Source organism: Leptosomus discolor, chromosome 2 (assembly GCF_034619465.1).
Source record: "Leptosomus discolor isolate bLepDis1 chromosome 2, bLepDis1.hap2, whole genome shotgun sequence".
Classification (NCBI taxonomy): domain Eukaryota; kingdom Metazoa; phylum Chordata; class Aves; order Leptosomiformes; family Leptosomidae; genus Leptosomus; species Leptosomus discolor.
In genome coordinates, this window is record NC_141392.1 from 119,730,058 (window position 1) to 119,752,962 (window position 22,905).

At 41.3% G+C, this 22,905-nt stretch overlaps 1 protein-coding gene across 2 annotated transcripts; it reads left to right on the forward strand.

Moving 5' to 3' along the window:
* Nucleotides 1-1,505: 1,505 nt before the first annotated feature.
* GCFC2 (GC-rich sequence DNA-binding factor 2) lies at nucleotides 1,506-22,905 on the forward strand. Of its 2 annotated transcripts, XM_086461627.1 has the most exons (19): nucleotides 1,506-1,791; nucleotides 1,834-1,899; nucleotides 2,719-2,820; nucleotides 4,147-4,308; nucleotides 4,974-5,192; nucleotides 6,218-6,303; nucleotides 7,769-7,881; nucleotides 9,550-9,736; nucleotides 10,893-11,016; nucleotides 13,245-13,323; nucleotides 14,646-14,758; nucleotides 15,482-15,685; nucleotides 16,095-16,256; nucleotides 16,528-16,649; nucleotides 17,837-17,913; nucleotides 18,622-18,688; nucleotides 20,660-20,806; nucleotides 21,174-21,298; nucleotides 21,635-22,905. In XM_086461627.1, the coding sequence occupies exons 1-19, from the start codon at nucleotides 1,506-1,508 to the stop codon at nucleotides 21,747-21,749; spliced, it is 2,556 nt and encodes an 851-aa protein (XP_086317753.1). In that variant the 3' UTR covers nucleotides 21,750-22,905. The 2 variants fall into 2 exon arrangements, with proteins under 2 accessions (XP_086317753.1, XP_086317751.1); XM_086461625.1 differs by having other exon boundaries at nucleotides 1,506-1,893; nucleotides 2,710-2,820; nucleotides 15,482-15,681; nucleotides 16,106-16,256.

Consider the following 22,905-nt stretch of genomic DNA (forward strand, 5'->3'; position numbering starts at 1 on the left):
ATTGTTACTTTAAAGTTTTTACAATCCTCATTATTCATTGTATAGCCTTGGGCTTTATTTAATATATACCATTGAGAAGCAGTGCTCAATAGAAATAAATTGTAGTTGATTTTCTCCTGGGTTTTTATGCTGTTCTTACTGTAATGGGTACTTCGCAAAAGCAGCTTTTTCTTCACAAGATTCCTGAGGCAAGTTAATTTTAGTATCTTCATCTTACAGATGAAGGACAGAAAGGTGGAGCAATTTAAGCAAGAACATTTCAAACATCCGCTATTTTTGGATATTTCTCTTGAGACACAAAGGCCTTACTTGAAGGACTTGCTCTGTAGCTGTCACGGTTTCACTTGAAGCTGGGTGTGCTTTCTTTCCACGTAGCCCACCACACACAGCTCAAGTTGGCCCCGCAGACATGAAAGACTGGTACAAGCTACAGCACAACACCTCGCCCCGCAAAGCGATGTAAGTCATCGCTTGCCACAATCCCACTGTCCTTCTGTTCCCAGCCATATGTTCCCTCCCCTTGCACCAGTGCTGGCACCTGTCCGACTCCTGCACCAGGCTAACCTGAGAGAAAGGAATAAAAAAAGCGATTTGTTTTTGAAAACAAGTTCAGGAATAAGCTTCATATTTATAATAATGTATTACTACAAAATAGATTTATTTATTATTCATTTATATTATTAATAAATCTGAAATAGCTATTTAATTTATAACTATGCGTTAGTAATTATAGATGTATTAATTTGCATGTGTATAATTATAAAAGTATATTTATGAATAGTCACTATTAATTATATAGTTATTATTAATTGACATTATTTATAATTTATTTTAAATTGCTGCTAAACTATTACAAATTATACATATCACAACAAAACAGGGTAAGTGTTTGATGACCTGTCACGAAGCTGCAGAGCAGGGGAAGCACCCGCCACGGCAGCCCCTGCTACAAGCAGGCCCACAGCCCTTCAAATTTCACTGGTACGCATCAACGGTCAATTAATGACCAGAAAAATGCCGGCCAAGGCCAAGGCCAAGGCCAAGGCCAAGGCCAAGGCCAAGGCCAAGGCCAAGGCCAAGGCCAAGGCCAAGGCCAAGGCCAAGGCCAAGGCCAAGGCCAAGGCCAAGGCCAAGCCCAAGCCCAAGCCCAAGCCCAAGCCCAAGCCCAAGCCCAAGCCCAAGCCCAAGCCCAAGCCCAAGCCCAAGCCCAAGCCCAAGCCCAAGCCCAAGCCCAAGCCCACCGCCCCTCGCTCCCTCACAGCACCTGCTCCCGCCCACCCCCCGTCCCCTCAAACGCTTAAAGGCGGGGACACGCCCCCTCGCTCCTCATTGGTCAACTGTTGAGCTTTTCCCGCCCACTTCCAGGCGGGAGGAGGCGAGGAGAGGCGGGACCGCGCTATTGGGGCGGGGTTTGAGCAGGGCGGAGGCGGAGCTTTGGGGGTCTTCGCGCACGCGCGCTGGGGAGGCGGTACGCGCAGGCCTTCCGCGGCCGTTCGCCGGGCGGAATGTTCCGGCGTCCCCCGCGCAATTTCCGCGGCCGGCGGCGCGCGGCCTCCAGCGGCGGCAGCAGCAGCAGCGAGGAGGAGCCGGAGCCGGAGCCGGTCGTCGCCGCCGCCCTCCCGCCGCCAGCCCCCGGCCCCAGCTCCGACTCCGAGCGAGAAGCGGAGCGTGAGGAGGGCGAGGGGGATCCCGGCAGCGCCGCCGCGTCTCCCGAGGGGGCCAGGGCCGCGGCCGCGGAGGGGCCGCTGTCCCCAGAAGAGCCGGCGGGCAGCCCCGGGGGCCGGGAGGAGCGTGGAAGGGCGGCTATGGGCCGAGCGCCGCGCCTCGCCGGAGCTGGGCCTGCGCGGGGGGGAAAGGTGCTGCTGAGCTTCGGCAGTGAGGAGGAGCGGGAAGGTAAGGGCCCGGCGGCGTCCCCCCTGTCACCCGCCCCGCGGCGGCAGGCGGCACCCTGACGGCCCGCCGGCCTGGAGAGCAGGCGCTGGAGGCTGGGGGAGGAACAGCTAAGCTGGGAGCTTGGATGAACAGGCTGCGCCTCCGCACCCCGCGTACGGGAGGGGCCGGGTGGGTCCTGCCTGCCTGAGCCCCGGGCTGGTGACCCGGGGAGCCGCAAGTCACCTTCATGCCTCTTTGTGACCAAAACCAGGAGTGCTTTGTCGTGGATAGGGCTGTTGTGAGGGTTTATATAAGAGAAATGCACGTGAAAATACTTTGAAGAGAACAAATGGCAGTGTGCTTTTGGCTGGGAAGCTTTTGAAAGCTTCTTGGAGCTGGAGAAAACCAGAGGAAACAAGATGATAGTATGTGATCCCATGACTATCACAGTTAAGCTTAAATAACTGAAACTTAAATGTTTAATTGACTCTTTTGGGCTGTTACTTTTGTGGCTGATGACACAGGACAGGTCAGGGCAGCCTACAGGAGTCCCTTTGTGGTGGACACAGACTGCGAAGAAACAGTACGTTTCGGCAGTGCGGTGTTGCTGGATGGAGGAGGCTGAGCTGCACAGTTTTAAATTAAGAGGTGATGGATCCTGGGTGATAAAGCTGTGGAACTAGTTAGACTTAATGCAGCCAGAACTTAAAAAAAAATGTTGTACACACATAGAGATTACATGCACTTTATATATAATACATATATATATATATATATGCAGATAACGCTGCTGTCTTTGTTAATATTACTCAGAATAACTTTGTTTTATTTGGATAGGTGACGAAGAATTTTTTAGAATTAAAAAACCGTCGTTCAATGAAGTGACCTTTAGAATTCAAAAGAAGGTGAGCCAACTGCCTGCGCAGACAGAAGTTGAAGAAAGCAAAAGTAAGTACTTCTTTCACTTAAATATTGTATGGAATACCTACATGAAAATGTATTACAAAATTGTTAAGTGAAGAGTGATGTACCAATATGGCTGTTAGATGTTTTGTTACTTGTTAATTGAATCCAGGTTATACCTATAATGTTACTTTACAGGTTTATAATTTTAATCTGTTTGTGCTGAAATTATTTTCCATATGACTTTGGTAAAACAGTGTCAGAACTTGGAGGCTGTTCTTGAGAAGACTTGGGGATGCAGAACCCCTGTAGAACATTAGAGTTAGTAAACTTCTGATAAGTTAATACCTCAGAGTCATATCTTTCAAACTGTCTGGCCACTATCCACTGCTTATTGGTATCAAATTGCAGTTTGATCTGAGTATTTGCATTGAGAAAAAAGGTGAACTTAGGATTTTGTTTGATAAAACTAGATGTAAACCTCAAACTTTGTGTTGTTAAACTGTATGCTATTACAGCAGTTGAATATTTTGACTGAATACAGTCAGTAGCCTTGATTATTCTGATAGTAGTCATAGTTTCATTGAAGTATAGTAAGTTTCCTGTTGGGTTATTCAGGGTTTGTGTGTTTTACAAACGAGTGTGTCTAAAAGTTTTCTTCCCCTCTATTCCCCTTTTGACACCTCTGTCAATTCACAGATACACCCTAATTGCTACTGTTAGATAAAAATAAATTAGATTGAGAAGTAATTGCCTTTGAGGTTGTGATTGAGATGAGATGGTAAACTTTCTTAGTAACTTCTTGTAAATATATACCTCATACTCTTATAACAGGTGGTGCATTCTGTTGTTCAGTAATCTGACGATTTACTGAAGATGTAGTGCCAGATGAAATCAACGTTTTTAAAGAATTTGAAGATAGCCAGAGACAAGACAAACATACATAAACCTTTATAGTTTAAATAAGGACTCGCTCATTATTAATGCTTAAAAAAAAAAAAGCACTTTCTAAATACAGTTTATAAAGTCAAGGGAAATGAATCCAAACGTGCTGTGAACTGTGAGGATATTAATCAATTGTCGTCTGGGAGCTCATATCATTGGTTTTGTGCATGTAGGTGTGCTCTGTGTCTCAGAAGGACGTACTCATTCAGGACTATCACAGATGCTTTGATTCAGAGACAGCAACTGGCTTGTAAATTCCTGTCTTACAGTGTTGGGAAAACGTGACATGTTTTGATGGCGACAGGTGGAGACAGATAAGCGACTGGTCTTTGCTGCAGCAGGGTGTAAATAGTTACTGGTAACCAGTTATGGCACATCAGCTGCTGACATTGAAACCATGAATCTTGCTTTTTTCCCCTAAAACAGAAATCTGTCAGTTGGAGCCTAGAACTGGCAACGCCAAAGGCACTCATGAAGAAGAGGAGGAGAAGGAGGATGAAAATTATTCTTCACTGAGTGAGGACTACAACAGCTCAGACTCTGAAAAAGAATCCAGTTCTCTACAGAAGAGGAAGGATTTATCACCAGGTTAGTCTCCTGGATTTTTTTTTTAAAGGAATTTACTTTAGAACATTCTTTGTTTGAAGTACATGACAAGATAGGCGAAAGGAATCCCACTGAGCTTCAGTCACGTAAGGTGTAGTAGGCTTGTTTGTGCAGAGTCAGGGCTACCCTTCTTCTGAAAGAATAATGACAGTTTCCCAGTATTTTTGGTTGCAGATGTTGGTTGTATTTCTGTGTTAATTTTGGAAATGGATCAGAAATTATGGCAATTGCTTTCGGAAGAAAAGCAGCAAAAAATTCCTGTTCAACGATGCACGATTTCCTTCATGAGATTGAAATACAACCTCATTTGTGCTGATTTGTAAGCTTTGGATTCCTTTGTAAAATCACTAAGTGTAGTAACCGTCATCTTTCGGGGAGATGGAAAAAAGAAGAACAGGCTAACAGCAATTTATTTAAATGAAAAAAGTCTGAGCTTTGTTTTTAGACTGAGAGCCACTTTTTAAGGGTGCTTTTTCTACCTCCTTATATGCAACTTGTTGAGCTTGATAGGAAAATACCTTGTGTCCTGTATTTACAGTTGTACAGTGATCCTGAACTGTGGTGATTATTGATACTGGGTGACATTAGGAGCAATACAGAGTGTTGGTTTTAGTCTTTTGCTTAGATTTTCTTTCTCTTCAATGCAGGTAATATCCCCAGTGCTGCTTGTGTTGAGGCCGCTCGGAGGAAGCGTCACTTAGCCAGGACGCGGGCTGATTATCTTCCGCTGGATGTTTCAAACAGTCATCAGGTCTCCTGGAGAAGGGAAAGCAATGACTTAGAGAGTGAAGATGAGTCTGATATGAAGAATCTCACTTTTGCACCTAAAATGAGAACTCTTAGGCAGAGGATGGCTGAACACATGGGTGAGTTTGTGCCATGTCTCCCAGTGGTTGTGGCTTTGTTTTACTGATGTCTGGGAGAATGTGGGACTTGTCCAGTAAAGAGTGAGTGCGGTGCAAGGCTTTGCTCCTCCGGGGTCCTGGCAGGAGGCTGTGCAGGTGGTACTTGAGGGGATGTTAACCTGGTTTAGGTCTCACTAATGTGGTGGTGCAGAATGCTTTGAGAAACATCTTAAAAACCAATTTGTGGCCCTGTTGACTGCAAAAAATTGCCTTGTAGGATGCACAGCATTTAATGTGAATAAAGTTGCTGTAAATCCTGCCTCCTGCTTCTGGTCCGGTTGGCTGATGCTCTGCCTGTGTTGACCTTATGACTGTTCTTGAAAAAGGAGAGAAAAAAAAAAAAAAAAAAAAAAAAAACAAAAAACCGACCAACCACCAAACCAACAACTCGGCCCTTCAGAAGTAAAAAACCCTATTGCACGCAAAGCATATCTGGCTTTTCCATTGCTTTTATTCTCTTTTATCTGCTTATAGTTTATGAAGCACAGGTTTACTTTATTATTTGAATACGGGTTAGAAGGAATGTGTGACTGGGAGCTAGTTCTGCAATTCTAATTAATGCTAATGAGATTTTTGTATCTATAGTAGAGTGTGCATTTTGGAACAGTCAGGGATTTGCTGTGTATAATGTCACTTACTGTGTTACAGTCTATACTTTTATTTACATGTATTATACACAGCTTTGCTTTGAGATATAAAAATGAGATGTGTGTGCTCCTCCTACTGCAGTAGGAGTTGTCTGAGAAACAGTATGTTGGGGAAATTAATATTGGTGTGAATTCTGCAAATCCCACTAGCCATTTCCAAGCCTTCCTTGTCTTTCAGTTTGGAAGTCCTCCATCTGCAGGTTTTTCACCTGCTGTTTCTTATGTGCATCACTTCCCAGTATTGGTTGGGAGAACCATTGTTGCTTTAGAGGGAGGAGAACATGGGAGGGAAAAGTAAAAGATCTAATTACACCTAATAATGATTGTTTTAACTTCCAGTGTCTGTGAGTGATGAATCGAGTGAAGATGAAGCACAAATTAAGTGGGAAGAACAGCAAATAAAGAAAGCCCTTAAACTCTCTCAGGTGACACATGCTTTCCTAACCACTGGAAGTTGTTTTTTGCTCATAAGCAAGAGAACTTGTCTGGAGTACGGTCATATCTCCTTCCTGCCCTGTCTCTCATTAGAGAAGTTTTTAGGAAGTTATACCCTAATTCTTCAGGGGAAGATGATAATGTAGATCTATAATACCTATCTAACTGTTCAGAAGCAGGGTACTGTTGTCTACTTCTAAGGCAGGAACCTGTATGTGATGGAGGACTCTGAAAAGCAGAGAATAAAATTCTGAACCCTGATTTTTTTTTTTTTTTGCTGCCATGAAAAGGATCTTGAAAGCAAAAGTATGCAAATAATATAAATATTACAAAGTTGCAAAGCAAAAATTATTTTATTATTCTGTTGGGTGGCAATCTGAGAGCTCTTCTCACAGTTCAGCAGAATTCTCTTTCTGTTCTGGTAAATAATTGGCTAAAATAAAGTGTGTATCTCTTGATGAGCTGGAAGTCTTGTTTCTGGCTTGAATCACCTGCTCTGTGTCAGACTAGGAGTCTGAATAACCATTTTTTTTTTTGTCAGAATAGAAAATTGTAGAAAACTTTGCCTGTTAAATGGAAGTAGTTAGAGGACTAGGAGAAAGTTATGTCTTTCTGCTGCTGAATTTCAGATCCAGTACGATGGGTGTTCTTAGTTCCTCCTACTCCTGTCTGGAAAACTGTTCATTTCTGCTTTTCAGGAAACTGCAACAATTGCTTCAACTGGTTGTGTTTTGTTTAGATTTTAATATACAAACTTCTACTGTTTTAGAAAGCAAAGTGTCTTAATTTATAAGCTAAAATTCAGTGGAATTCTTTTTTAGTTGTAATCATGGTTAAGCTGAGTTGTCAGAGTGAGAAATCTGTCTTTTGGCCACTGGCTTTGTCAGAAGGTAGCATTCATATTTACTGGAGGGGGAGGAATCAGAAAGTTTACTATGAGAAAATAGAATTTTAAATGACTAACAGATGGCAAATAATTTATCATAAATATATTCAAACAGTTTTTAAAAAGCAAGATACAAGTAAAATCAGATGGTTATCATCACCCCTTGGCTGTAGTTTATTTCTAGATTTTATATTTAGAATCTTGATACTAGCGAAGTCTCAGCTGTCAGTACAGAAACATTATAGGTTATTGAAAGCTATTGATATTTTCAGACCAAGACAGCAACTGAAGTGTACCCTAAATTACAGGTTACTTTGTGGTGTTTATATGTGTATGCATTACATGTTTTTTATACAACATACCTATGCGGTGTTTTAACTTCCAGTTTTCCTTGCTTTTGTGTTGTACTTTTCTGTACAACATTTTCTGTACTTAATTTGGTGATGGAAATGTTTGCCTTTATATCATATGCCTTGTGCATTTGCATGATATGTCTTGCTGATCTGTAGAGCTGCAGAGGGAAAGCTTGTGTAACTGGTGTATTAAAAACTAACACTTAATTCTTGTAGGATTATGATGATGCTTCCCTGCAGAAATCTCAGCCAGCTAAACCAAAGTTTGATCCCTCTGTTTCTCTACCACCTGTGAACTTGGAAATTGTGAAGAAGCGACTGACTGAAAGGTAAATCCTGCTCTTCTGAACTGAACTTTTGAATTGTCTGAGTTTTTGTCACAAAATGAGAGATGCCTGCTTTGAAGTCTTATTCTTTTCCCAGAGTACTGGAGGATTTTTGGGTTGTTATTTCATGTGTAATATGCCTGTTATGATGTCCAGTAGGGTGCAACAAATTTTTAACTTTACCTGGTAATGCTTTGTTGTAGGGGAGCATTTGGACTTTTCAAGAGTGTTTTATTAGCTAGGGCTTTAGAGAGTAAGTTCGTTTAAATGGCAGCAGCTTTTTATGCTTGCTAGTAGTTTGACAGGAACATTGGTTTGATGTTATGTTTGCCCAGCAAGCAAAACTTTAACCAGGGCAGATGGAGCTGGCAATCCTAGCCCACATATGGTGCAAAAACAGCTCGGTGTTTCCTAAAGCAGCAGTAAATTCTCTGCAGCCCATTTAGGCAAACTAGAACCTGCCTTGATTTTTGTTTTTTTCATAGAGTGCCAGGCTGTGGCTTTTCTTTAGCAATTCAGCAGCTGTTGTATGGGCAGCTGAAGTGTCCTGGGGTGGAAGTGGGAACCTCCAAGAGGGTGTGTGAGGACAGCTGGGGTCAGGCATCCTAAGGTAAGGCATCCCCTGTCATCTCTTAGAGCACTGGGAAGCAGCTGTTCAGATAAGTTTAGACAAGTAATGTTATACAGCTGAAACATAAGATGGACTTGCACAGAGCTCTCTGTACACGCTTTGCTTTGTACAGACCATCATTGACCGGCTTGTTTGAAGAATTGCCACCAAATTGGATTAAATATTTTTGTGGAATTGTGTGCTTGCTTTGCCATAATTGCCTGAGAGGAATGAGTTAAATGAAGTAGGAATTTATGTACAGGATCGAAGAAGAAAAATGAGAATAAAGCTATCAAGAGTGGGAAACCTATCTGGAAAATAGCAAAAGGGGGAGGAGGAACCTGTTTGGTGTAAACTTTGTAGAGAACAATAGCTTCATTCATTTAATTTCATTGAGAAATGTTTGCTACTTCAGGGAAGTAAATTAAGTCTATTTCTTCGTTCTGTTACAGGCTGAGCAATTACTTGGGATATGTAAGCAGGGAAAGGGGGGGGCGGGAAGAGCAAGCAGAGTTGTAATGTATGTAAATGTTCCTGTGCTACCTACTTAATAGTTAGTGACAGCTGTAGATGTAGGTTCCTGGGCTTCACCCCCTACTGGCAGCAAGAGTCCTCAATTGGTTTGTGTTTAGTGAGCACGTGGTGAATGCTTATAGGTGCTCCTGTCTGTGCAACTTAAATTAAACTAGTATGGTTGTACTGGCATGAGCTCTATGTTTATCCAGGTTATGTTGAGTGGAATCCATTTAATGTGATAGCACAAAATTTGGCTTTTGTTGGTTTTGCGAAGCACGATTTATTGACAGATCTAGGTAAAATGTCAGTGGTGCTTTCAAAAGTAGCACCGTGCAAGTGACATCTGAGTCTCCAAAGCATACTGTGTATTTATGCAAATACTGGCATGGATAAATGTTTTAACACTTATTAGCTCAAATACACTTTAGCTGTTATTAGCACAGGCAAAGATTTTATATGTGATTATAATGGGGAAAAACTGTTTTGGAATGTATCAACTGCTAATTTGGCAATAGGCTTAGTTGTCTGGGTTTCTGTCTTTTTAGGATAACATCGTTACAGGATGTACACCGTGCCCACCAGAGGGAGTATGAAAAATATATGGAGGACATTGAAAGGTCAAAAATGGCTGTCCAGGAGTTAGAGAAGTCTTCGGATGCAGCTCTGAATTACAAATTCTACAGAGCCATGAAAACATATGTAGAAAACTTGGTAAACTGTTTGAATGAAAAAGTATGTATACCTTCCTTTTTTTTTAAGATTCTAAAGGTGCATTCTGTCAATGACTGATGAGGGTGTTTTTGTTTGGAAATGATGGTGGAAATTACTCAGTTAAAAATCAATTCTATCAGAAATTTTAATGTAACAAGAAACAAAATAGAGGGAAAACTAATCAAACCTCACTCTGACCTAAAGTGATAATCAGGCTGGTATAGGTGTACTGACTTAAGCTATGGTCTCGCTGGGTTCTGTTGGATGAAAACAAAATGTTACTAGAGGGAGTTTTCTGCAGGTCTAGGAACTAGAGTGCACTGAGGTTGAATGAGAGGTGGCACTTAAATTCACTTTTGGGATCTCACTGAAAGTCTTTACTCAGGGTTAATAACAGAGGTAGTAAGGATTTCATGTTAGGTTTGAGTTGAGAGTGAGTTAGCAGAGCTGAGTGAGAGCTTGTCTATGTTACTGGCTGCATCTGTTTTGTGAACTGCAAATGTGGTGTATTTAAAAAAGGGAAGGAGCTGCCTAAGATTTGGCCTCAGTGAAAGTAAACTGCTGTTATCCTCTATAGATAGTGCTATGAAATCAAATTTATGTCACTCGATTGCATTGCAGTTCGAGGAATCACAGAATACCAGGTTGGAAGGGACCTCAAGGATCATCTGGTCCAGCCTTTCTTGGCAAAAGCACCGTCTAGACAAGATGGCCCAGCACCCTGTCCAGCTGAATCTTAAAATCCACTATTTCTTGGGGACATTATTCCAATGGCTGATTGTTCTCATTGTGAAAAATCTTCCTCTTGTTTCCAATTGGAATCTCCCCAGGTGTAACTTGTACCCATTACCCCTCTTTATGCAACTTTAAGGAGGGTTAATGAATACATTTTCTTTAATGGCTAGTGGCTCAAAAGCAAACTGAAAGCTAGCTAAGTCCACCAGTAGTGTCCTGTTGAACCCTTTTGAGTGAAGTCTTGGGTAGGCCCGTGATATGCAGCTGGCATTTAGTTTGTGTTTTTCAGTCTAACCAAACAGTCTGAAAGACTCCAATGACTCCCAACCTACTTTTCAATCTGTAGTACTTTTGTTGTAGTAAAGTACTGAAAACTGGGGTTTGTTCATTCTTTTTGCATTTTGTTTGACTGAAAACCTGATTGCTGTTTACTGTATTTCAGCTGAAATGCATTAATGAGCTGGAATTGTCTGTACATGTACTACTTCAGCAACGAGCCGTGACCATAGCAAAACGAAGGCAAGAAGAGCTGAAAAACGAGTCTGCTTATATTCGCCATCTTACAAGTCAGTACAAAGTTAAAAGTTATTTTCTTATCAAAACATTCACTCTTTAAGCAGAGATATGCAATTACTTTTTTTGGGTGAAGTATTTTATTCTCTCACCTTTGATCTCCTTTCTGCTTTTGTCAGTAGCCATGTCCTACTATAGCTCAGTTGGAATCCTAAGCTCAGTAAGGTGTATTATGTTACTTTTCTCTGGTTTAATAGTGAATGTGACACCACCAAATGCTTTGTCAGTTTTGAGTTATTTCAGTCAGCAATTTCCCATCAATATTTAAAAATAAAACCAGCCAGTTTTTTCTAGTAGGTCTTAAGTTGGAGAAAGCTTGCTGCTGTAGGATTCTATGAATATATGAAAAAGCAGTGTGTTTACTTGGGTTGGAAGGGACCTTGAAGACCATCTAGTTCCAACCCCCTGCCATGGGCAGGGACACCTCCCACCAGACCAGGTTGCTCCAAGCACCATCCAACCTGGCCTGGAGCACTGCCAGGGAGGGGGCAGCCACAACCTCTCTGGGCAACCTGTGCCAGTGTCTCATCATCCTCACAGTAAAGAATTTCTTCCTAATATCTAATCTAAATCTCCCCACTTTCAGTTTGCAACCATTACCCCTCATCCTATCACTGCACTCCCCGATCAAGAGTCCCTCCCCACCTTTCCTGTAGCCCCCTTTCAGTACTGGAAGGCCGCTATAAGGTCTGCCCAGAGCCTTCTCTTCTCCAGGCGGAACAACCCCAACTCTCTCAGCCTGTGCCTCATAGGGGAGGTGCTCCAGCCCCCTGAGCATCTTTGTGACCCTCCTCTGGACCCACTTGAGCAGGTCTGTGTCCTCCTTATGCTGGGTGCCCCACAGCTGAACGCAGCAGCACTGCAGGTGGGGTTTCAGAAGAGCAGAGGGGCAGAATCCCCTCCCTCGACCTGCTGCCCACACTTCTTTTGATGCAGCCCAGGATGCCATTGGCTTTGTGGGCTGGAAATGCACATTGCCCTGTCATGTTCAGCTTCTCATCAACCAAGAAGCCTCTTTGTGTAAGGGTTGTTGTGTTTCTTGAGTTTTGTTTTAAGTTTTTTTTGGTCACTGTAGGAAAAACATTACAACTTCCTCATCTCATATTTCCTTTCCACACCAACGTGGTGTTTGTATGCTGTGTGAATCTTTAGCTGCTGCCGTTTAAAACAAGCCCAACCTCCAAAGCCAAACCTTTAAAACTGTTTAGGCAAAGCTAAGAGCAATACACTTGGAGCTGCTGGGAACAGATGGAGGCCAGATGCACCGGTTTCTGTTAACCACTAATCATATGGGTTCAGTCTTCTCACTACACAGGATAAACTGCTGATTAGAGAAAGCTCACAGCCTGTGTGATTCCTTAAAACGGTGTAACAGACTGACAGCAGGTGTTAAGAAGGGTGGTGCCATAATAATTGTTGCCATTAAAATGATTTTACTTCTAGCTCATTACAACTGAGACTGTACTTGCGTGTTTAACAGCACTTTTAATAGTTTTTTATGTTCCTGGTTGTATTTAATATAGCGGAAAGGCTGTGTTTTCTTACATGATAGTGCTTCAGTAGCAGTGCACTTTTCTTGGCATGTTGTGCACATATCAGCCAGCTAATAGTGCTGCAAGTGAACGGCCCAACTAGAAAATGCTTCTAGTTTCTTCTATGTGGGACTCGAGAATCAGAGTAGGGGTAACTGGGGTCGCACAGTCAGTGACCACTCACATAACGGGAGGCAGTGGGGAGCTGACTAGTCTTGAATTCTAAATGCAATGGTTTTGAATAGTGTAAATCAGGGATTTAACTTCCATTATGTTGGAACCGAACCTCAGAAGTTACTCTAACTTATTTCATGGTTTCATTTTTGATGTAGAGGATGAAGGTAGGTCCCTATGCTTGCCTTTCACACTGCTAAGGACCCATTATGGAAGGCACTAAGTTCCTTTCCCAGGATTAGGAAAGAGTATGTGTTGACTGGAATGTCGTCAAACTCACCTTTTCATTGCCTGCTGTAAGGGAGCAGCCAGGTCTGGCTATAAGCAGTTAACAAGTAATACTTACTGTGCGTTACTCTGGAGACTGCTAAGAGGTTTGATTAGGAGGTTTGATTTTTCTTTGGCTATTTTTTGAAACGAAGAACAGTAGAAAGAGAATCTGTGTTTCCTGTTTGAAAAAATAGGAACTTTGAAATCATACCACTTTAGTTTTGTCTGTTTCTGTCTTTTGATAGGTGGGAATGACAAACCAACAAATGGTGGATTGGAAGGTGATGAGAAGACACAGCTTCTGGAAATGTGTGAACATCGAAGGTAGAGGTGCACTTAACTGATGAACATACTGTGTACTGACTTCCTGTCACTTATGCAGTGATGAATGTAAACCTATAGGATTATTAGATGAGATTACACAAAAAATATGTATTTTCTTTCCAAAACTTGAGGTACTTGGAAGCCCTCGATTTGTTAATGTCCTTCTCTTCATGTTGATTGAATCTGAATGCTGATAGATGTTGTTATTTTACATTAACAAGTCTTCATTGAGGCAAAACTATACAAGGGGAGCTTTTTCCCTCCTGTTTTACTGAAGAATACTATGACCTTATACAGAAACATGTTTTGGTATTGTATAAATAGCAAAAATAGGTGGTATCATTGCTGCTGGGGGGGTGGTGGGCAGTGAGGCAAAGCAACATGTGGCCCCTACTCTGCTACCAATGTAGGTCAGATACTACATTTTGGATATTACGTTGTTCAGAGATTGGTACCAATTTTATTTTTTTGTTACTGGGAGCTTTGAAAGTTTTGCTGTTGCTGTGGTGCCTCAGCTCCTTCCTGGCAGTGTTCAAGGCCAGGTTGGATGTGGCTTTGAGCAACCCAGTGTAGTGGAAGGTGTCCCTGCCCATGGCAGCGGGGCTGGAACTAGATGAGGACTTTAAGGTCTCTTCCAACCCAAACCGTTCTATGATTCTATAACTCATAACTATACATGGAAGCAAGAACCTTGGAATTTTAATGGATGAAAACTGGTGTAATAAGAACTTACACTTGAAGCAGTTACCCTTTAATGCTGATCAATGTAAATAACTGCGTAAAAGTATTTATGCAATATCACTTTCATATCGTATATCACTTTGCTGTGGCAGAGATGCAAGCTATTGGTTTTACAGCCTGTTATGATTCTTGGTGTGGTGGCAATAGTTTTTTGAGCCCAACTGGCACTTGAGTGCTCTCGCGATTTTTCTGTGGGTGGTTGTACAAGTAATCCAGAACTGAGAGCTTGGTAGTTTGCTAGACACTGAAACTGCCAGGTAGTGTCCAGTACCGTGCCTGGTGTTCAGTGCTCCCGGTGGAATGAAGTGTTAGCCTCATCAGTGGGAATGTGGTGAAGTGAAGGTTATTATGTGGTTCATAGGGGAGATCAGAGATGTTGCTCTGACCTGTCTTATGTCAGTTCCCAAATCCCCTCCTTCCACAGCTTGTGTCTCTGTGGTTACATACTTACTGTTGTTCCCTCATTGCATTTCCTTAGGCTGTTGCTCTCACAACTTGCTTTAAGTTGAATCATTTTTCGTTAAGCTTCCTTCTGCGTACATGGGAGAGGGCAACTTACCTGAGTTCCATGTAAAATACAGGGCTTGCAGACGGCAAGTGAGGGAGTGTTCAGGAGAAGCTGATCACCATGAAGGCATGTCGAGTGACGAGGAGCTGACTCCAACAGAGGTGAATGAGTTCCAGAAGAGCAAAGGTTGGTGACAGTCTTAATGTGATGTCCTAGAACAAAGCCTCTTCCTGATATTTTTTAAAGACTTTTTTTTAGGAAAGGTAAAGAAACACTTCATTTGAGTTACATAGTTACACACTGTAGAAAAGAAATGCGTTCAGACAGTTCTGACAAATGACTTGGGAAGAATAGGTGAATGGTTGTAGATTTCTTTTGGTATGAGTTACGTGGTGGTGGCATTACACATCGCTGTTTCAACTAGAAGTAAGCTGTTTTAGATTGTGCCAAAGCTGATCTGACAGTATTCAATGCAGTGCTACGACGTGTTTTCTGAAGACAGAGTAAGTTGAAGGTTGGTGTTTTAATTATCTTGAGTGAATGGATGAAGAGGAGCAGGGAAAGGGACAATACCTTTTCTCCAGATAACAGTAGAAGGGTTTTTGTGTCTGAAATTTTATCTCCATGATATGAAGTTTGAAATGTAGTGTATGTATACATCTGTGGAACAGCTCATGAAAAAACTTGCCTTTTTTTGGTCTTATGATGGTGGGTTTTTTTTTGTGAAACTGGGTTTTCCAGGGAGCCATTTCTAAAATTGGTTTTGGTGTCAGGTGTGTCAAAGATAAATGACAAATGCAGTTATCATACAGCTACTTCTTATGTCCTATAGATGCATAAACTCTTCAGCTTATGCCTCAATAAGTTCTGTGATTGTTTCTTTTTATTCCCAATTAATATTATTCATAGATAACGTTTTAGAGGATAGTAGGAAAGTCTTTGAAGATGTACATGCAGATTTTTGTGACATCAGAAAAATCCTGTTGAAATTCCAGGAATGGAAAGAGAAGTTTCCTGAGTCTTACTGTGATGCTTATATCGGTTTCTGCCTGCCTAAGCTATTAAATCCATTTATCAGAGTTGAGTTAATAAATTGGAACCCTCTTGAGGTAGGTGCATCAGCTGACTTTGTTTTCTTCCAGAATTGTATGTGTGGTGGTGTGTTACGTATTAATATGAAAAATGAGATGTGTTTTCTATACATAGCACAGTGCATTAGAAATTATTAGAAAGATACTGTGTTTTGGTCTCAGAAATTGAAGTGTGTGGTTGGAATCTTCTTGACTTTCTCCTTTCCCCTTACCTCCAGCCCCTTTTGCAACACCCCTGTAAAAAGAATTCTTCTCCCAAGTTCTTTGAAGACACTTTAACAATCCAATCCTTTAAATGCTACCTTTAAATCTAATTTTCCTGTTTCGCTGTTTTGGCTTGTTCAGGGGGGATCTGAAACTAAGTGGGAATCTGCAGTATCATTGGATGGAGCTTTTTGTTTAATCCTGACGAGCTGAACAACTAACAGGAGTGATCTTTCAGAATTTTACAGAGTTGGAAGAGATGCCCTGGTTCAGAGCTATAGAAGAATTCAGTGATGCCAAAAATGTATCTGAATCAAAAAGGGATGATGATTCTGATCGAGAAGTTTTGTGTAGAGTTATTGAAAAAACTGTTCTTCCAAAAATTACAGGTATGGTAAGATTGTCTTGAAAATGTTCACTGCAGTTAGGCAATCAAACCTTAAATAAGTGACAGGTATCAAATAATGTTAGTGTTATAATGGTGCTCCAAGATGTAGTGATTATGTCGTTCCACAGAGAGGCTAAGGTAGGTAGCCTTGTCTTAACGTTATTGTGAGAGGCTTTGCTTTTTATGTGTTTACTGCTGTTACGTTGTAATGCCTTGAAACGAGAGCAGATAACCCCTGGCATATCGTGAATGAAATTCCTTTTTTTCCCCAGCATTTGTAAAGAGTGTGTGGGATCCTTTATCCGCTTCACAGACAAAGAACCTTGTACGGCTTTGCAGTAACATCTTTGAAAAACAAGGCCTTTCCAAAAACGAATGCAGTCGAGCAAAAGAGGTAAAAGCTCCTGTGGTACTGAGGAAGGGAGAGCCTCATCCGCAGTGTGCGCTTCTGTGCGTGCTCCTGTGGGCGTTTAGAATGTTGTCCTGAAGCTGTTCAGCTCTGACTTGTTTGTTTTGTCACTTTATATTGAGAAGATTTAACAAACTTCCGCCTCTCTGATGCTCTCTTTAGTGAGGATGATGGGAGATGGGACACTCTTGGTGCAGAAATTGGCTCCTGTTCCTATAAATATTCTGCCTGTACCTGTCAAGAATCTGTCTGTGGATCTAATCTTGTTTCACTGCAGTAACAGTGGTTAGAATTTAGATTTGCGTTTAATTATCTTTCCAGATTAGATCTTTAAATGCTAGTAATGCTCCAGTGGTCAACTCCTTCAGCTTTTATTTATAAAGTAGATGTAGAATTTTAAAACTTGAACCCCAACGGTTAATTAGTTGGCCAGGAGAAAGGCTACTTCATAATTTTAGCAATCTTCTAATAATTACTTTTATACACAGTCACCCTAGCATGCCCTTCAGCCTGATTCTGGTTTTATTCTGATGTAAATCTGGAGGCTTATCTAGTATAAAACTGGTGAAATGGGGATGGATGTTTAAGCCCTCAGTAGGAAAAATGTTTATGCCTTCCAAAGGTTGCTGATTTGAAACCATGCCTTGAAGTCAGGTTGTATAACTGACCTTAGTCAAGACACTGTTTCTACAGAAAGTAAACCAGAACTTCAAATAAATAAATAGGCTTTTAAAAAAAAGATAGATGGCAATTTATGGCACCTAAAAGCGTGTTGCCTAAAAACCTATACCATCCTAGCTATGGTGATTTTTTTTTTAACGTAGATTTTTCACAAGTGTTTTGGAGATCCTATGTGCGCAACTTAGATTAACTACAGTTTTCCTGCTGCCTTGCAAGTTAACATACAAAAAAAAGGCCTCAGTTAGGGAAATAACTTCATTTACAAAAAAAAAAAATCCTTTAGGTTAACCCTATAGATAATTACAGCTGTGATTTGTCTGCTGTTTTTAATATATTAATGGTCTCAGTGTGTGTTACATACAAGTGGCAACTGTACTTAGCTCTAACTGGCATATTGTACTTATAGATGAACAAAATAACCATTGAAGTTGTTATAAATGGAAGATGAAGGCTTTCCTGTGAGGACACATTAATGATTATTTTTTAAATAGGATTTGATGAATGTGGTTGTCCTAAGAATGAAGAAATCTATAGAGGAAGATGTCTTTATTCCTCTGTATCCTAAAAGGTAAGCTGACTCTGGGGCTTTTTTAAACCTTTTTTAAAATTTCTGTACCCTTCTTCCCCACAGATGTGCATGAAATATTTTACATATCCATTGACAGCTAATGGAATAAACATGCCTTTTACTGTAGGAAGGGTTATGAAGCCTTATTCCTGTTTATGAACTCTTACTAATAATGGGAACTTAGTGTTTCTTTGCCCCTGTAACCAAAAGCTTTCCAGTGTACAAGGTCCACAGTCTGGTTTTAGCATAGCAACTTACATCTGATGGCCTCTGTTAGTTTAGGTGGTCTGGTGTCGCGTGTGTGTGTCCCCCGATTCCTCCTGTCAAAGATGGGAATGAGTAGGAGTCTGGGAGATGTGGGGTTAAGATAGGAGAGAAGCTTTGCTAAAGCTGGTGTAGGATGTTTGGTTCTAGGCAATGCTGTTTTGATCTGAATCTGGGTTATGTGGACCCCCAGGTGTTCCCAGTTGCTAATTTTATTGGACCTTTTTTCACACTACATGTATCATCATGGGTTCAAGCTGACAGGTTCAAGCTGACAGCTGTTTCCCTAGACCTTTATTCTGATTGTGGCTGTCGCTGCCAAGAAAATGCCAGAATTAACATGCATCAGTATCGAAGAGATCAATTGTCTGTTTATCTTCTTTTAAAAGCAAACAAAAAATAAATCCTTATTTTACCTTTTTTTTTTCTTTTTTCTGTGACCAGCGCTGTGGAAGACAAATCATCACTATGTTCCAGATTTCAAGAAAGACGGTTTTGGTCAGCTGTTAAGGTAGAGAAAATACGCCTGTTTTTTTTCCTTTGAAATTCATTTTAGTGAAAAAATACTTTGCTGTCAGTCAGGAAATACATCTTCAGGCAAGTCCAATTCCTGGGAGACTAATACATTTTTGTTAGGATGGATAACCGTTTTTCTCAGTGAGGGATGTATTCTCATAACAACCTGCACGTTGTGATTTAAGAATGAACTGTAAAGAAACACGCTATTTCTGTTTACCCAACTGCTACGTCTTCAGCCAGAGACTTTGATCTGAGCATCTGTTCCTGACGGTTCGTTTTTCTCCCTTGAGTGGGTCGGCCAGGCCTGTTGGCCTTGCATCATATTGGTCACTGTCACTCAATGCTACGGGGACAGGCAGGTTCTTTTGGGGATCCTGGGCAGAATGGTGATGGCACTAAGTTGTAGGTACAATTAATGTTATTTTTTTGAACAGACTTGGGTTTCTGATCCCACCTTCTAGAACTGTGTGTTATGTTTTCCTGGAAGTCAGACTTGGTGCTTTCCTCTGCAGACTGCAGGTTTTTCCTTTTAGCTTTTGATTTCTGTCCTCACTGTCACAGTGGTTGTCTTTAACGGGGTGATAATGCAGAGTAGTTTAAAGTGTTCTTGCTCTGTATAGCTGTTTAAATAGTTGTCTCATCTCTCTCTCTGGAGTGGAGGTGTGAATTCAGTCACCCCAGGGTAAGTAATACTGCAACTCATCAGTGTTAAACTCTTGGGACCTACTTAGTACTTGGTGTAACTCTTCTGTGCTTGGGACTGCTCTCTGGCAGTGAGACCCACTGCCATCCATGTTGTTAAGCCCTGTCTTTCAGCCCGAGTTGCCATCTTCACGGTGCTTATTAGGAACAGCCTCTAAACCATGCCCAGAAACTGTAGGGAGGAATACTGATTGGCTTGGGTGAGAAGTGAGCCAGGAACTCGTCTAACGCACCAGTACAGGTGGTGGAAGCTCAGTGTTTGTACCCTCGTATTGCCGAACTTGCCTGGTGGGTAGATGCAGCCGTGCAGCTCAAAACGTGCTGCTTGTTTGCTGCGCTGTGTGCTTTCCTGGCTGGTGGAAGCACTATTTTTTTTTTCCCCCCTCTTTTGGTCTATGTTTTAGTCATGCAGTTAGATGGAGGTGTCCCATCAGATATCCAGAGAAATGTGCAAAGGCTTTGTGAGTGCTTTTAGACCTGCCAAGACAGCAGGCTGTGTCTGTGAGGGTAAAGTACCTCGAGGTTAACAGTTACCAGAGAATAAACCTGTTCTGAGTTAAGGAGAAAAATAGTCATGTTCTTACATTAGCCTGAAAACTGACAACAATTGTCTTGCCCCTATCACTATAAATCCTTAAAAGAAAGCTCTCAGTGTCTAATAATACTGCTGTCAACTACACACACAAAAAAAGTCTCTGTGCTGCTCTGCACTTGGCTACCAATCTCGTCATGTTATGAGGGACTGCTGTAGTTTTATCCCGGGCAGATGTAGTAACTTTCTTTACTTCTGTCTTGGATTCTCTGACGGTTTGTTTAGAATTGGATGTTGCTTGGGTTTGGTCCCTATTTCTTGTAGGGGGAGTGTCTTAATACTCTTCCCTTTTATAACCCTTTCAGATGTGACTGCTAGCTCTTTGTGGAAAGCACAGTCATCGTCTGTACTTGGGCCTCAGCAAATTGTTAAGCTACTAGAAGGGTAGAATGTTCTCCCCAGCCTTGGGAGGTCATATATACACATATTAGGGTGCAGTTCATATGCACACGTAAAGCTAATTACTCCACTTGATAAGGTTATCTACCATATGCAGCTTATTAGCAGTTAACTGACAGTAAGTTTGGAGAGTGTGAATCCTGGGGTTTGGTTACTTCAGTTGGATGGACATAATATTATCTTTTTATCTTACATAAAACTTGTAATGCGGTGTTTGAGCACGCTTCCAGCCGCCAGGTATACATATTCTTTGTTTCTTCATTATTGCAGCTCCTCTCCAATGTTCTTCTTTGGGATGGGATTGTACAAGAAGATGCAGTCCGTGATTTGGGACTGAGCAAGCTGCTGAATCGTTACCTTCTTCTGAACCTCTTAAACACACCGCCGGGGCCGGATAACATAGAGAAGTGTAGTAAGGTAAAGGATAATGTGTACGTTGGAAAAGGGTGTATGCTAAAAGCTTTTTTGTTTTTTCCATAAAGGGGGATCAAAACTGAAGATGGAATATTTAAAAAAAAAAAAAAAATTAAACAACATTTAAAATCTGGTTTAAATTTTAATTTTATGGCCTTGGTGCATAAAAGCTTTTTAGCGCAAATATTTGTCCATAAGTTTTAAGAATAACTACTTGTAGGGATAATCAATACTGGTTTCAAAGAAAAAAACACACTACTAATAATGATTGAATCTGCCAAAAAGTCCCTGTCATAAGTGATGTGACTTGGTTATATTGAAAGACTTTTCTTTTTAAACTTCTTCCAAATATTTTTTTTGGTGTGAACAGGTGGTCGCCTGCCTCCCAGAAAGGTGGTTCCAAGATCTTAAAAGTGGGTCAACTCTCCCTGAGTTACTGAACTTCTGCCAGCACTTGCTGCAATGCGCCCGTACGCTGCACAAGGATAACCGCAGGTAATAGATGAGCTTTCCTTGGGATTCAAGGGCTTCCTTGAATGCTTTGTGTTAAATACTTAAGGAATTTAAGTCTCATATTTGATGCTTTCAAGGATGTTCTTGGCACGTATATACATAAACCAGAAGATGGGAGTCCATAGTGTAAAGAAGAGCTGCTGCCGCTCGACTGTAGTGGGATAGCTTGAGGCTGGGTGCTGATAGTGACCAGCGCAGCCAAGGCCACCTGATGGCAAGGGGCCAAGGAGAGATACCTGACTCTTTGAAATGAATAAAGTGTATTGAAGTCAGGTATGTGAAAGTGCTGCTATACAAATCTTTTTTTTTTTTTAATAGTGATGAAACAAAAGAAGTTCTGCTGCTGCTGGTGAAAGTCAAAGCTCTGCATATTGTTGAAGACTTCATTGAAGAGTATAAACTTGAACACCTTAAATCAATGATTGGGAAATAGCAATTTTTGAAGGAACGCTTGCATTACTGAACCAAGCCTGCTCTTTGCTCTAGAAAACATGATGTTTAATTAGTGGATCCCACCTACTCAGAAACGTAGTGGTAATCGCTGTCTTACTGTTAAACAGCTGAGGTTTTTTTCCAAATGTCATTTTCTGCCATTACTCCTAGGTTAAGGAGGCTTTTCAGCTGTTACAGTTGTCAAAGTAAAGCGATGGTTCAGGCACTCTAAAATGTATGACGATGCTTTATTGCTTTTATCCTTTTTGGGAGGATTTCTGGAAAGACAAAGTGCCTGTAAAGTTTATCGCTGCTAGGCAGTAGACAGCTTGACAAGCTATTTTCAGTATGAATTTCTAAGTATCACTCTGCCTCAGCAGACATTGAGCGCTTCTACCCTGTGGTCCGTGGTGATTTTTAGGGTTTTAGGTTAGGATTGTAACAATAACAGGGTTATTGTTAGGCCATCCCTAGTGAAAAAGAATTCGTCATGTTGCAGGATTTTGGCCCTGGTACAGAGCCAAGGGAAGTCAGCTGGTGGGTCAGGAGTTTGAATGATGAATGTCTATTGATGGCAAATGTGGGTTCGGCGAGGCAAGAGCTGCACAAACATCTAGGGAAGAGCAAACGGGTAGTGAAGAGAGTGGCTGATGCGCACTGGAGTCTGGTAGGTACAGGCTGAGCGGGTGTGCGCAGAGCTGTCGCTCATCCTGCTCTGTCAGGCCGCCAGTAACAGACACCTTGATGATGAGAAGCACAAGAACGACTTCAGTTGCTTTCTGGTAACTGAAGCTCTGGGAACATCTTCCTTTTGCTTCCCAGCAAGATCTACTGAACGTTACTTCATCATACCCTTATTAGATTTCTAATGTTTTGTATAACTTTGTATATTTGCAATTGTTACAAATTAACTTGGATGCTTTATTGTAGAAACTAGTGCATCACAGACTCTGTGTGTTTACTTATGACTGTATTTCTCCAAAATCTGGGACTAGAATTTAACTCTTGCAGACCCTATGATTTCTTTTATATTTTTCTAAGTTAAAAATATATTTTTGTAAAATATTTTAACTGTGAAGTTTTGATCAGTGTTACAGACAAGATGACTTTTAAAATAATTATTTTGGAAATAAAGTAAAAATATTTTGCTGTGTTAA